Source organism: Thunnus maccoyii, chromosome 17 (assembly GCF_910596095.1).
Source record: "Thunnus maccoyii chromosome 17, fThuMac1.1, whole genome shotgun sequence".
NCBI lineage: Eukaryota > Metazoa > Chordata > Actinopteri > Scombriformes > Scombridae > Thunnus > Thunnus maccoyii.
This window is the reverse complement of record NC_056549.1, coordinates 6,363,231-6,376,943: the sequence shown is the minus strand read 5'-3', so window position 1 is coordinate 6,376,943 and position 13,713 is coordinate 6,363,231. Positions and strand designations below refer to the sequence as shown.

General features: G+C 38.9%; 1 protein-coding gene across 2 annotated transcripts in view; it reads left to right on the top strand.

Moving 5' to 3' along the window:
* vta1 (vesicle (multivesicular body) trafficking 1) overlaps window positions 1-13,713 on the top strand; it is a 77,711-nt gene that overhangs the window by 28,370 nt on the left and 35,628 nt on the right. For both annotated transcript variants that reach the window (XM_042389613.1, XM_042389612.1), the window contains exons 3-4: window positions 4,803-4,930; window positions 12,967-13,042. In XM_042389613.1, the coding sequence (XP_042245547.1) occupies window positions 4,803-4,930; window positions 12,967-13,042 (204 nt within the window). The remainder of the gene's footprint in view (window positions 1-4,802; window positions 4,931-12,966; window positions 13,043-13,713) is intronic.

Sequence of the window (13,713 nt, the reverse complement as noted above, 5' to 3'; positions counted from 1 at the left end):
ATGTTGGGTGACAGTTCCAGCATGTCAGTGAGGAACGTTCTTAAATGTTGGGTGACAGTTCCAGCATGTCAGTGAGGAACGTTCTTAAATGTTGGGTGACAGTTCCAGCATGTCAGTGAGGAATGTTCTAAAATGTTGGGTGACAGTTCCAGCGTGTCAGTGAGGAATGTTCTAAAATGTTGGGTGACAGGTCTAGCACATCGGTGAGGAACGTTCTAAAATGTTGGATGACAGCTCCAGCACATCAGTGAGGAACGTTCTTAAATGTTGAGTGACAGGTCCAGCGTGAGGAACGTTCTAAAATGTTGGGTGGCAGGTCCAGCACATCGGTGAGGAACGTTCTAAAATGTTGGGTGACAGGTCCAGCATGTCAGTGAGGAACGTTCTAAAATGTTTGATGACAGTTCCAGTGTATCAGTGAAGAACGTTCTAAAATATTGGGTGACAGGTCCAGCGCTTCAGTGAGGAACGTTCTTAAATGTTGGATGACAGTTTCAGCGTATCAATGAGGAACATTCTTAAATATTGGGTGGCAGTTCCAGCAGGTCAGTGAGGAGGGTTCTAGATGGTTTGGTTTTGTCCATATCTATAAAAATGGGTTCTAGATGGTTTGGTTTTGTCCATATCTATAAAAATGGGTTCTAGATGGTTTGGTTTTGTCCATATCTATAGAAATCCAAAAACTCTTTCCTCTAAAGTCATTGTTCATCTCTCTAGCTGTAGTCTGTGCTGTGTAAAGATTTGTACAGCGATCGCTCCTCTCTGTCCTGCTGTTATTACAGACATGTCTGAACTCACCATGACCCCTCCACTCACTCATGAACCTGTCTCTTCTGTCGAGCCCACAAACATCTAGGACTTATGGGAAAAGGATGTTTGTCGAAGGCCGCTAAAAACATAAATATTGAATAAACAACAAAGGTTCTGTTCTAAGGCTGGATTCTAAGTTATTAGTGTAGTTACAAATGTCAATGGGATGAATGTGGTTTTCTTACTTCTGGAACAAAACTGTTCCAGTTTCATTCAGGCTCTCTATATCCTAGAGTGCAAGATGACTTCATCAAATGTCTTGTTTTGTTTGACCAACAGTCAAGATAGAAAGATATTCAGTTTACTATGAGGAAGATAAGCATCAAATCCTCATATTGGAGAACCTGGAACTATCAATTGTTTGGCATTTTTGCTTAAAAAATTTACCTAAATGATTCAGCGATGATATGATGTTCTCCAGACTTTCTCAGTGCAGCTCTCGAAAACATGGGGATACCTTGAGTTGTTTTTTTTTTCTATGTTCCACTCCTTTATGAACCGTAGCTGGTAGTTGTGACTCATCTCTACAGAGCGAGTGAACGAACGAGCGAGGACACAAACCACAACCTCTTTCTCTTTCCCTGATGACCTGGCTCGTACACACAATACATGTTGGACTCATTAGTTCTATTTTTCCACTGGCTCAACTCTCTGAGGCTTCACTCTCTCTGGGACGATGGAAAATCACTTGTTTCAAAATCAGTTTCATATGTTGCAGAGTAGGAAATCACAAGCAGCTACCTGGCAGATGTTGCTAAATTTAGAGGCTCGTCTGCTCCACAAGCCACGGAGGTTACAGTCTAAAAATACATTAATGGGATTGTGGACGAAGGTCGTGCAGGGATGAACCAGAGACAGTGGTCAGCTAATAACACACATTTCTTGAGCATCACAATCACACACATAATTCTTAATACATGATAAATGCCTTTTAAGGAATTTATTTGTTATTATTGTGATTGATGACAATTCTATCGTCACAGCGTGTTTGAGAATAGGCAATTTAGACAAATAGTGTTTTACACTAGAAATGATCAAGTAAAATAATCCATGAACAGTAGGAACTCACTTTTTTTTAGTATGTCCATTTAAAAGCAAACTTTGCACAGCAGCTAGCTGTTAGTATCAGCAGGAATGATGTCTGGCTGTCAGACACACTCTCGCTGCTGTGATTCATGCTGATTTGATATTAGATAACACCATTCAGTGCTATTTTTTTTCCATCTTTATGTGGCTTTTTCAGGTCAAAACCTGCCACATGGCTTTTGTAGCGTGGAGCCTGCTTCGTCTTACTTGTGATTTGTTGGTTTATGAAAACATACAGTAGTTAAGTCGAATCAAAAGTCACTTTGCTCTATCCAGAAGGATCCACCGGGGTTTCCAATACTAATACTAAACTATGTCTTTCAGCTTGCAGTTATTTTCATTATAGAATGATACTTTTTGCAATTAATTATTTCCTCTATAATGTCAGAAAATATTGGACAAATGTCATTATTACATGTCTAACAGTCTTAAACTCAAAGATATTCAGTTTGCAATAACATAAAACAGAAAAAAAGCAGCAAATCTTCACATTTCAGAAACTGGAACAAGACAATGTGTGGAAGTTTTGGTAGAAAAATAAATTCAATGATTACTCAACTATCAAAATAGTTTCTGATTAATTTTCTGTAAACAGATTAATCAATCAATCAACTAATTGTTGCAGCTCTAGTTGAATTTAAAGACCGAGCTTGATGTTTGATGATTAAAACACAATTGCAACTAAAGATTATTTTCATTATCGATCAATGTGTTGATTATTTTCCTGATTTAATCCATTAGTTGTTCAAATCTATAAAATGTCAGAAAACGGTGAAACATTTCAATCACAGTTTCCTAAAGTCCAAGATGTTTTTTCCCAACCAACAGTCCACAAATCAAACATATTCAGTTTATTGTCATCAGAATTAGAAATACTTAATTGATCCCTGACGAGAAATAGGGTCATCTTACAGTAACTCACATTCTAGAAGAGAAATATATTTATATAAGCAAAGAGAAATCATAAGAAAAATGTATTATATGTGCATTATACTACAATATATATCTAAATAAGATAGAAGGCTAAATAAACCTGCTGGAACCAGGGAAATGCAGCATTTCTTTCTTTGAAATGACTTAAAATATTTGGCGATTGATTAATATCTGTCCATCGATTAATCACCTAATCGTAGCAGCTCTAGATGTCAGCCTAATTTTTAACATTTTAAAAGTTGCTGAAATCCACTTAAAGTTGGGTTAAATGGACACCTCAGAGTGAGCTGAAGCCTGAGAAGACGGTGTTCAGTGTGGTGAGTTTTCCCCTTTGATCCCAGATTCTTTATATTCCCTGACCAGTTGTCTTCTTTCATTCTGCACTCTGCACTTCTTTCACTCAGCCACAGTGGTTTTACAGTTCCCTGCTCTGCTGCAACACACGCACGCACACACACACATGCTGATGAAGTCAGTGAACAGTGTGTCTATTCAGGCCGGTCAGGGTCCACCTGTTGGAAAGGAGCCAGCGTGTTTGCTTTAGTGGTTTTACAAGAAACCTGAAGCCCTGTGAGAGAGAGAGGGAGAGAGATGGAGAGACATTACATGCCTCCTACTGAAGCAAGGACATGTTTGCTTGAGTTATGATGATCTACTTTAATGAGACAACACACAAAACCAAAATCTTTTAAGAAGACATCCACTGACAGTGTACAGGTTTATGCTGCCAAGACACATTGAGCATAAGAAAATGCATGTAAGATCAAGATAAGGGCTGCAACTAAAGATTATTTTAATTATCGATTAATTATGTTTTTATTATTTGCACACAGGCTAAGAGTCCATTTCATTCATTCCAATTATTTACATTTACAACATTTATCTGACTGTTACCCTACCAGAAAAAAACTGATATCAATAAATGTTCCCAAAACGTGAAACTGGATTTTTAGTACCTTCAGTATATCATAACCCTGAATCATTGGGTCAAGCTGGGTCACAGCAATAATGTAAATCTCTGTGGAATCTTAAAGACACTTCATCTTGGAAACCAGACTTGTTTTTGTCTGTTTTGCATTCATTTTCACAAATAACGTCAGTTTAAACAATTAATTTACGCCATAAAAAACTGGAGCTGTCACTTATTGCCAGACTTTGTAACAGCGGCTCACTTGATCTATTGAAAAGTAAAATAAAACAACTGTCAGTTCACTTTATCTAAACATAAAGCAACTAGCTACTAGGGTGACAAGTGTTCCCACCAAGGGCTTTGATTCATTTCCTGATTAATCGTCTCGTCTATAAATGTCAAAAAAATTCCAACAAAATGCCTGTTATAATTTCTACGAGCCCAAGGTGACGTCTTAAAATGTTCTGTTTTGTCTGATCAACAGCCCAAAACTCAAAGATGTTCAGTTTACTATCATGTATGACTCATAAAATGATGAAATCTTGATCTTGGCTGTCTCTGATCAAAACCAACAACTCCTGACTCAAGTCCAAGTCTTTAACTTTATGCATTAAAGGAAAAATCCGGTTTATTTCAACCTGATGTATTTCCCATAAATGTGGCCATTGTGGCTCTTTGTGTCACGCTAATTTCGCTCCCTCCAGCTCTGTTACAGAGATTCCAGTACACAGAAACTAGCTGCCTGTAGCAGCCATTATAGCTAACTGCATGAGGAAAGCTATTTATTTGGAAAGCTGTAGGAGTCTTGGCAGCTCGCCGTGATGCTTGGCGTTGTGTGCGATAGACATCTTTTTTGTGAATAGCAGGAATCTCTATAACGGAGCTGGAGAGAGCAAAGTTAGCATGACACATAAAGCCACAGTTGCAACATTTATGGGAAATACATCAGGTTGAAATAAAGTGGAATTTTCCTGCAAGTCCTAATCAAATCATTATGTTCCCTTAACCAAATTGAATGTTACCCTACTGGTTTTAGATGATTATTTGTGCGTTTGTGTTCCAGATGAAGAAGGAGTTGAGTGATAATGACTCCATCAGTCAGGAGGTCGTCGGAAACGCCCACATTGAAAACTACGCCTTAAAGATGTTCCTCTATGCCGACAACGAGGACCGAGCAGGTCGATTCCACAAGTAAGAAACACGAAACCTCTCCTCTCCTCTCCTCACATGACCACCTCCTGATCACATGACCACTTCCTGATCACATGACCACCTTAGTCATGGAGTGTTTCTGCTCCTCTTAACACGACTACTGACACTGATAAATGTGTCTGCTGATTTCTAACCTGGTGAGGAACATGTTGCCTTATATGGACATTTTAGGGGGCATCAATGAAGCTAATGATGAAATCTCAGGAACCTCCTCCTGAACAGGTGACATTCATCAGGCTGAAACCAGAGATTTACTGCAAGTTTGCGGCGTTAAGAGAGTTTGTTGGAAGAACAGACCTCATAGAGAAAAAGAGAAAAGTCAAAGGTTTAGAAGAAGAAAACGAAAATGTGAGAAAACTCCACCAGCCCGCCTCTCGCTCTGTGTGTGTGTGCGTGCCCAAAAGGTCTTCACCTACATTTTCCCAGACCGTCGAGGGAACTAAAACTCGCATCTCTAATCTCTTGGGTCAAGTCAGTTTTATTTGCATAGCCTAAAATCAGTTATTCGTCTCAGAGGGTTTAACAATCCGTACAAGCAGTCCCAGACAGTCACAGGGGCAGCAGGTCACTTTTTCCTCCATAGAAGAAGAAGAAGAAAATGTTGCTGGTTCTTATTTAGGTCAGGAAACCACCTCACCCAGCTTGATTTCAGCCTGTTGATTTAGTTGTATGTGTGTGTGTTCCAATATTTGATATCAAAAAGTGTGATAAGAGTGTTTTGACAGGAATTAACTGAAAGCAGGAGTGTTTTTCCTCTGGACTGGGTGTGGTTTACATCATGTTAATGCTGCACTTTTGGAAAATACCAAGAAACAGACCTTTTAACCTTTTCAAGTGCTTTCTCCACAATCAGCTCTTCCCTTTCACCGGAAATAGGGAATTTTTTAAGAAGACGTATGAAGAGAAGCCAAGAGGAAGGGTAAAAAAATAAGAAAAGTGGACACATTGTCCCACTATGCATTTCCAAATAATTTCAGTTTTAGCTTCTACACTCTGCTGCTTATGTGAGATAAAACTCATAATAAAGTAAAGCTGCACCTGATTTTCCACGTCAAACTTAATTCATCTTTCTAATTTGATAATTGGAGTGTTTGTAATCATTAATAAATCCATCTGGAGCTCTTTGAATGATCCTATTTAAAGAGGCAGGCCATATTATGAGACTAGATTTAAGTAATTGGACAATTTGAATTAAAGGATTAGTTTCACTGGATAATTCACTGTTCATTCATTCATTTCATTCCACTTATCACTGTACTTCTGGAATATGATATGTGGATTTTTATGAAGGGGTCTTTTCCAGACAGGAAACATCTGGGAACAAAATAAATCCTCATAGGAGAAAGAATTTTTATATGTCTTGCACATGGTGTCCTCCAAGAAAGATCTGTTCCCTGTTCTTCTTCCTGAGGTTTCTCCATTTTTTTTTTTTCACTTTTATGTTCTTTTCTTTTTCTAAAGTCGAGTGACGATGGAAAGATACAGGTTGTCATTTGTTGTTAAATCAACATTTTTCATTCTTTTGGCTTTTGACTACAGGAAAATATAGGGGAGAACGGGGTAAATAGAGCCAACCCCTTTATCTAGGTAACCATGAGCAAAAGTAATCACGTGATCACAAATTAAGAAAGTACAGTTCACATCACTCAATCCATCTCAGACTCAAGCACATGGAGAGAGCAGTCAGCAAAACAGAGCAAAAAATCATCATCATGTTACTAAAGTTATCAGTCTTGTATCTTAATTAAAAAAGATAAGTTTTGGACATTATTGCATGTTAATTTAAGTCAGTGTAAGCTACAAAACAAGGTCATAAACTTAGCATAACTGTGGATCTGAGCCGCTGTATGAAACAGTTTTGTCAAAATGGAGGTAGTGGGGTAAAACGTGCCAGTGATGTTGAGTCAATGGTTCACTTTACCCCCAAAAATTATTTTCTGATATTCTAGAGACTGTTGAGATGTTAAGTTTAAGCCACACACAAACATGCTGTACATACAGACGGGTGACAAATAAAAGGAAAAGCCGACATAACGTGTCTCAGTAAGGTGTTTGACCACCAGAACAGCATCAATACACCTTGGCATTGATTCTACAAGTCTCTGAACTCTTCTAGAGAGATGAACACCATCCATCCAAAAGATATTCCCTCATTTGGTGTTTTGATGATGGTGGTGGAGAGCGCTGTGTTCAAATAGGTTGAGATCTGGTGACTGTGAAGGCCATAGCATATGATTCACATCATTTTCATACTCATCAACCCAGTCAGTGACTCCTTGTGCCCTGTGAGTGGGGGCATTGTCATTAAAATGGAAACATATACACTTATGTTATTGTCTTAAGATTATGTTACACTGCCTTATAATCAAAAGCTCATTGTGAGACTTTATGATCTCTGCTTCCCGTATGAAAATGTTTTTAACAGATAGTATCAAAGGTGAGGTGTGGGACTTGGTCACTGTAACTTTAGAGGGAATGTCCAGGGAGGAAAGGCAGATAAGGATTTGGCCTTCAACTCTTAATTCTCAGCAGAGATCGAAAGAAATTCCCTAGAGATATGGTGAATTAATTAAAAATAACTGTTAGGGTGATGGGATGATTGTGATGCATGTGGCTGTATATGCAAGTACCAACACTGAACTGTCATTCAATATCTCTTCAGCCTAGCAAACCGGGAGATCTGGACTTGCAAATATGTATTCTGGATATTGCAATAAAACTCTGAAAGAACTTGCTCTCTGTGAATTCATCTTAAATTTCCACTACAGTCATCCTGGAAGAAACAACTCCCATCAAGATAGAAACGTTTGCTCATAGGATAAAGGTGATGACTCAGAACAACTTTGTATTGATTTGCAGTGACCCTTCCCTCTAAGGGGACAAGTGAACCCAAACCATGCCAGCAAAATGCCCCCCAAAGCATAACAGAGCCACCAGACCCTCTCACTGTAGGGGTCCAGCATTCAGACCTGGACCAGTTTTTCCTTTAATTTGTCACCTGTCTGTATAAACAAAAAAATGGCAATGATGGCATTAATAAAGTTCAAAATTATCTCAAATTTGTTTGATTTTGTGTAATTTTATATCAGTATTTAATGGTAGCACTTATTACCCATAGAGCACTCAATTTACCCCATCCCCATGCTCATTTTAGCTCTACCTTGGGGACTAACTTTTTTTGGTGGGTCATTGTTCCAAAACCATAATAATTAGATAACTTGTTTTAATTTCCATGGGTACACAACAACCTGAGGTATATATATTTACTATTATTTGAAACAAATACACTTTCATTTTGCAGTAAAATCATCAAATGTATCTTTGTCTTTGTAACCTTTGTCAAAGCTGGTACGAGTATCTTTACACAGTGGGATTGTTTTTGCTGGACCGATTTGCGTCTCTGAAACGTTAAATTCACTTGTGAATGTATATAAATGGCTGTATTTATTGATTGTTGACTTAAGATTAATTTTTAATGATGCATTTCATTTGTTACTGACTTTTTTCTGAGCACATGTACAGCAAAACTAGATTTCCATGTCTATAATTAGAGTGTAATGAGAGAAAGTTTGTCTTGCACCTATGTTTCATCTTCTCAACACCACCTCCCAATAATCATGGGAAATGTTAATTACACCTCCGTCCAGTTTCAGTACAATCCAACGCCACACACCGACATTTAACAGCCCACATGAGTTTCTTATGACACCTGTAGGAGTTGTTTTTTCCTCAGCTTTTCACACAATCAGAAGAATAAAAGGTGTGCATCCTGTTATTAGTCGAGTTATAACAAGATGCGCCGGAGCATCTCTCTGATGATGCTGACAGCCCTGTCAGCTGAAGAGCCGCTTCAAATTTAGTTTAGCAAACTTCACTAACATTCAGCATCAGAGCTGAGAGCGTCAGAGTCAGATGCTCTGCATTGCACTGCCTTCACTTTTCAAAGTTATGTATTTATGTCATTTAGAGTCTTTTTATTAGCTGTCATTCATCAAGGATTCAACTGACAAAATGTGAGTCAACTCGGGCTGCTTGACTTTTACGCGAAATCATTGACTGGCTGACATTTATGGGTTTATGAATGATGATGGGTTGTCATATTCAAGTACAGACAAAAAGCATCTGTTGCAAACAAACCTGCACACTATTAACTTGTAATGATACACTTTACATTTCGGTGCCAGATCTTCATCAGGCAAATAGACTGACTGTAAGCCTGCAACCAATTGCATTCTCCATTGCAATAGGAAGGCATAAATGCCAAACATCAATTTACTATATGACATACAAACATGGAGCAAGAAAAGTAAAACACTCTGTATCGTAACAATCATAAATGTACCTCAAAAATGCTTACATTAAATGTGTATATTAATATGCAATAAATGCTTAAGGCCCCAAAGGCTAAACTTCATTCTCAAGAATAAGGGTGTGTGATATTAGATGGTGAACGATTATAATGTCTCCACTATCTGCCTTTACAGAGAGATCATTAGAATTGTGCAACAGTGCACATTGTTGTTGTGCTGTTGGGTACAAAAAGACAGCCCTTTCGAAAGGGTGATATCTAATCATTGGCTATTTCCTTAGAGGAAATAATTACTGTGTCCTTGAGTTGCTGTTTGTCTACAGCCAGAGTCCGGTGCTTGGATGTGGGTTTTCCCCGCCTGCATTATTTAAGATGGCTTCTCATTGTCACAAACTATTTTCCTGATGAAGGTCTAGCACCAAAACACACCAAAAACACCAAATGTATCATTGCAAGTTAGACAGTGTGCGAAAGTTTGTTTGCAACTTTTGATCCATTCGTCGCTTTCCTGCACACCTGTCTTATTAAAGAGATGTACTTTTCAGCTCAAGTGGCTTAGAAAGCATCTGTCACCGTCTAAACCAGCTGTAAACATGTATTCAATGGGCTGTAAAACAAGAAAAATGTCATAAAAACAACTCTGAACTACAGTATATTAGAAAATGTCACTGCTACAAGTGAGCTGCATCCTGTGGACATGAGGAGTTATATTTTATTTTGGGATTAACAGGTATCACAACAGGAAAATTAGTTTCCCTCCCTGTCACTAAGTGTGAGCAGCTTGCAGCAGGTTGTGGAGGATGAATGGATGCAGGCGACAGGTTCTCTGGAGATGTTTGTGGTGTAAATAACAGCTCAGAAGCTTTCTGTTTCCAGCAGGTACATTAAGCAGGATTGGGTAATATTTCTGTTCCGCTGAAGGGGGAACACAAACAGCCTGCGGTTTTACGAGAAGCAACAGTCTGCGCTAACAGGACCCAGGCTTCAGCGGGGTGTTATATCACCACTATATAAACACACACATGCATAAAAACATAGTGAACACACAGTCACATACAAATAACAACAAGTATACATGTAGGCACATACATACACATTCAAAGACTCTGACACACACATGTTGAAGCACAGTGGTGAATGTTTATGGGAAACTTTGGTGGAATAAGAAACTTCCTCCAACATGTTGAGGCCACTGCTAAGTAGCTCACACAGCAGGACACAAGGAACCCTTTCTTATTCCTTACCTTCACTGTATGTGTGTGTGTGTTTGTGTGTGTGCCATGATCGGAAATGACCTCTAACCAAGTGCCGGTAAATCTGGGCTGTGGTTGCTCAGTTTTTTAATGTTAAAACCAGAAAACATCATTCAGTAGTTCAACTAATTTACTGAATCTTACTTAAAGGGAAAGTTCACTGCCGTGATCATGATGATTTCTTAAAACTAAGTCACCTTTGTAGTAGAAATGTGCAATTATTTTGAAATTGGTGCTCTATGACTAGAGAAGACTGAGAAAAAGGCTGTAGATTCCCCAAACCGCTCTTAAGGGGGAATCCTACAACAACCATTATGCATATCGCATGTCCCGTCCAATCAGACAGACTCTACTGACGTTGTGTTCACAGCCAGCAGAGCAGCCGTTTAGCAAAGACTGAGCAGCGTTATATATTTTCACTGAGGCTTATTTTCATTTACAATACGTTCTTCTTTATTGAGTCTAAATATATCGTACCAGTGTGCAAGGATCATAAAACAAACGACACGCTGGAGTCAGTTATGACGATAATTGCAAACTTACCAAAAGCTGCACGGCTGCACTCAAGCCAGAGCTGCTGACGGACAGTCAAACACCCTTGAGTCTGCCATCTCTATTTGAGCTTGTTTGCGGAAACAATCATGGATGAAGGGATGAAAAACTGCAACCAAACACTGTTTCTTTTACCTATTTTTGATGCTGAGGAGCCGAACCCGGATTGTGCTCAAGCTGGATGCAGCTGCAAAAGTTAACTTACAGGTAACTCAACACAGTCGCTTTTTGCTGTTCTGTATTGACTTAAAGGAGACCTATTATGCACATTTACAGCTCTATACTTTTATTTTTGGACTCCACTAGAGTAACTTTGCATGATTCACAGCCGTATCAAAGTCGTGTTAAGTTACCGCCGATGCAAACCCAACATTTCCTGCTTTGCTGTTTCAAATTAAAACAACAGCTTATTTTACTTTGTCCTGCTGTGTAACAGAAAAACACTCACAGCATTCCAGCTCAACTCGATTCATGCCTCGGCGTGACTACCTCCAAAACAATGGAAAAATGCCATAACGTTAGCGGAGCAGAGCAGTGAACTCACGCGCTGTGCGTGGAGCAGATGACCACATAAAGAAATCTGTCACAAGCCAACGTCGGCTCGGACTGAAAGAAAAAACTGTTGGAAACATTCAGAGCAGTCTGAAGCCAGTGCTTTTTGCTAACAGGGATGACTTCTACATACTTTTACCTCATTATTTGACACTTTGGCCACGTTTAATATGAACATCCAACATTGTAACATTATATATATATGACTGAAAATAAGGAAAAGCATAATAAGTTTAAAGGTTTACCAAAGCACCGCAAAGTTTGTTCAAGCACGGGGTTTTTAAGTCCGTCTCCATTCTCTCTGACGATCCTCATTGGTCACCGGTAGATGCTGCAAAGCTACCCTGGCTGCAGTGCCTGTCTTTTGGCTGCCAATGTAATGTAGCTCCGGTGGCGGTAGCTTCCTCCTCCACAGTCTGTTGTATCTGATTCCACAGCACATATTCTGCCTTATATCATAAAACAAGTTTTCTTTCAAATATGCTGATATTTTAAAGTATTTAGCAGTATGATATTTTAGTGTCTGCTTATATGTATCACTAGCATAACATGGTAGATGGAGTGTTTTGGGAGACCCACCTTTGACAGTCCTTGAAGGCACCACTCCAGAAAATGAGGAAACGTAGTCAGTATTCTAAGGCAGATTTCCAAAGGCCGCTGGATGACGTGTTTTGCGTCACCTGGTGGACTTTTGCCACCAAGTGAGTGGAGAGCTCTGGGTGCAGGCAACATGGAAGGAAGTTAAACAATGTTCATTTGCATATACTATTCACATTGTATACAATTCTGAATGAAAATTGGCAAAGTTTCCCTTTAATAATTACACATTCAGCTGTTATAATGGGGAAAGAGCAGGGCACTAATTCAATATAATGTTATGTAATATAACTTTTAATGTAATCTGCGACTTGGTTATCATAATATTTAGATAAAACTGGAGCATCATTCGGACTAGATTTGTGTCTGTTGGGGAGATTACTTCAATCAGTGATTTTAATCCAGTCCCTCTCTGTATGTGGCTCATTTCTCACCCATACCCCAGTAATAATTACAGAAAATCCCATCCTAAATGATATTTTAAGCTGGAGCTTTCCCTCTACTGTATTTTATGAGCTCAGTGTAAAGTGTGACTTATTGACATGTTGCATCATACCTTGCTGAAACACTGAACTGATGAACTAAAAGTTTTGTGTTTCCTTCTTTCTCCTCCCTCTCTCCATCTTTCACTTCTTCTATCCCTCTAAATTTCTAAACCCTCCCTCCATCTTCACCTCTATAACTCCGTTTCCACCCTCTCATCTACCATCTTTGATTCTTTCTGTCCTCCTCCTCCTCTTTTCTTCCCACAGGAACATGATCAAGTCCTTCTACACAGCCAGTCTGCTGCTGGATGTCTTGTCTGTGTTCGGGGAGTTGTCAGAGGAGGTAAGATAAAGGCCTGGTCGGGAATCACCAGTCTGATCTCTGCAAACGTTCTTAAGAGATAAAAATCAACCAAAAACAGATTTAGAACAAAACATAGATTACTGTAAGGGGTCCAGATAAGGCAGGAAGGTAGATAACTTATTAAAGGATACAGCTGGCTTTGTTCTATCTTTTTAAAATGATCTAAAAATCCCCTGAAGACACCCAAAACCAGCATAACATTCATCCCGGTAACAGGTTTTGTCTGTGTGGCCAAAGCCTGATAACAATTATGTATCTGTGCTAAAGAACTGACACTAAAACAGAAAAGAGAGACCAACATAGCGTATTGGCCTGCATTTGAGACGGCTTTCCTCTTCCAACAACTGTTTCTGGAAAAAGACACACTGAAGACTTATTGAACATCATTCATTGTCTCAAGTGCATCTCTGCCCTTGATGGTTTATACTGTAGTCTGACTGATACTGAATTTTAGAGTCTGATACCAATATCAATATTTCAGTGAAACCTGGTAAATGGACTGTACTTATTCAAAGAACTTTACAATAGCCTCACATTCACCCGTGTACAAGCTCACACAGCGATAATAATAATAATAGCTTTATTTGTATAGCACTTTTTAAGACACAAAGTCAACAAAGTGCTTCACAGGATGAAAAAATAAGATGCAT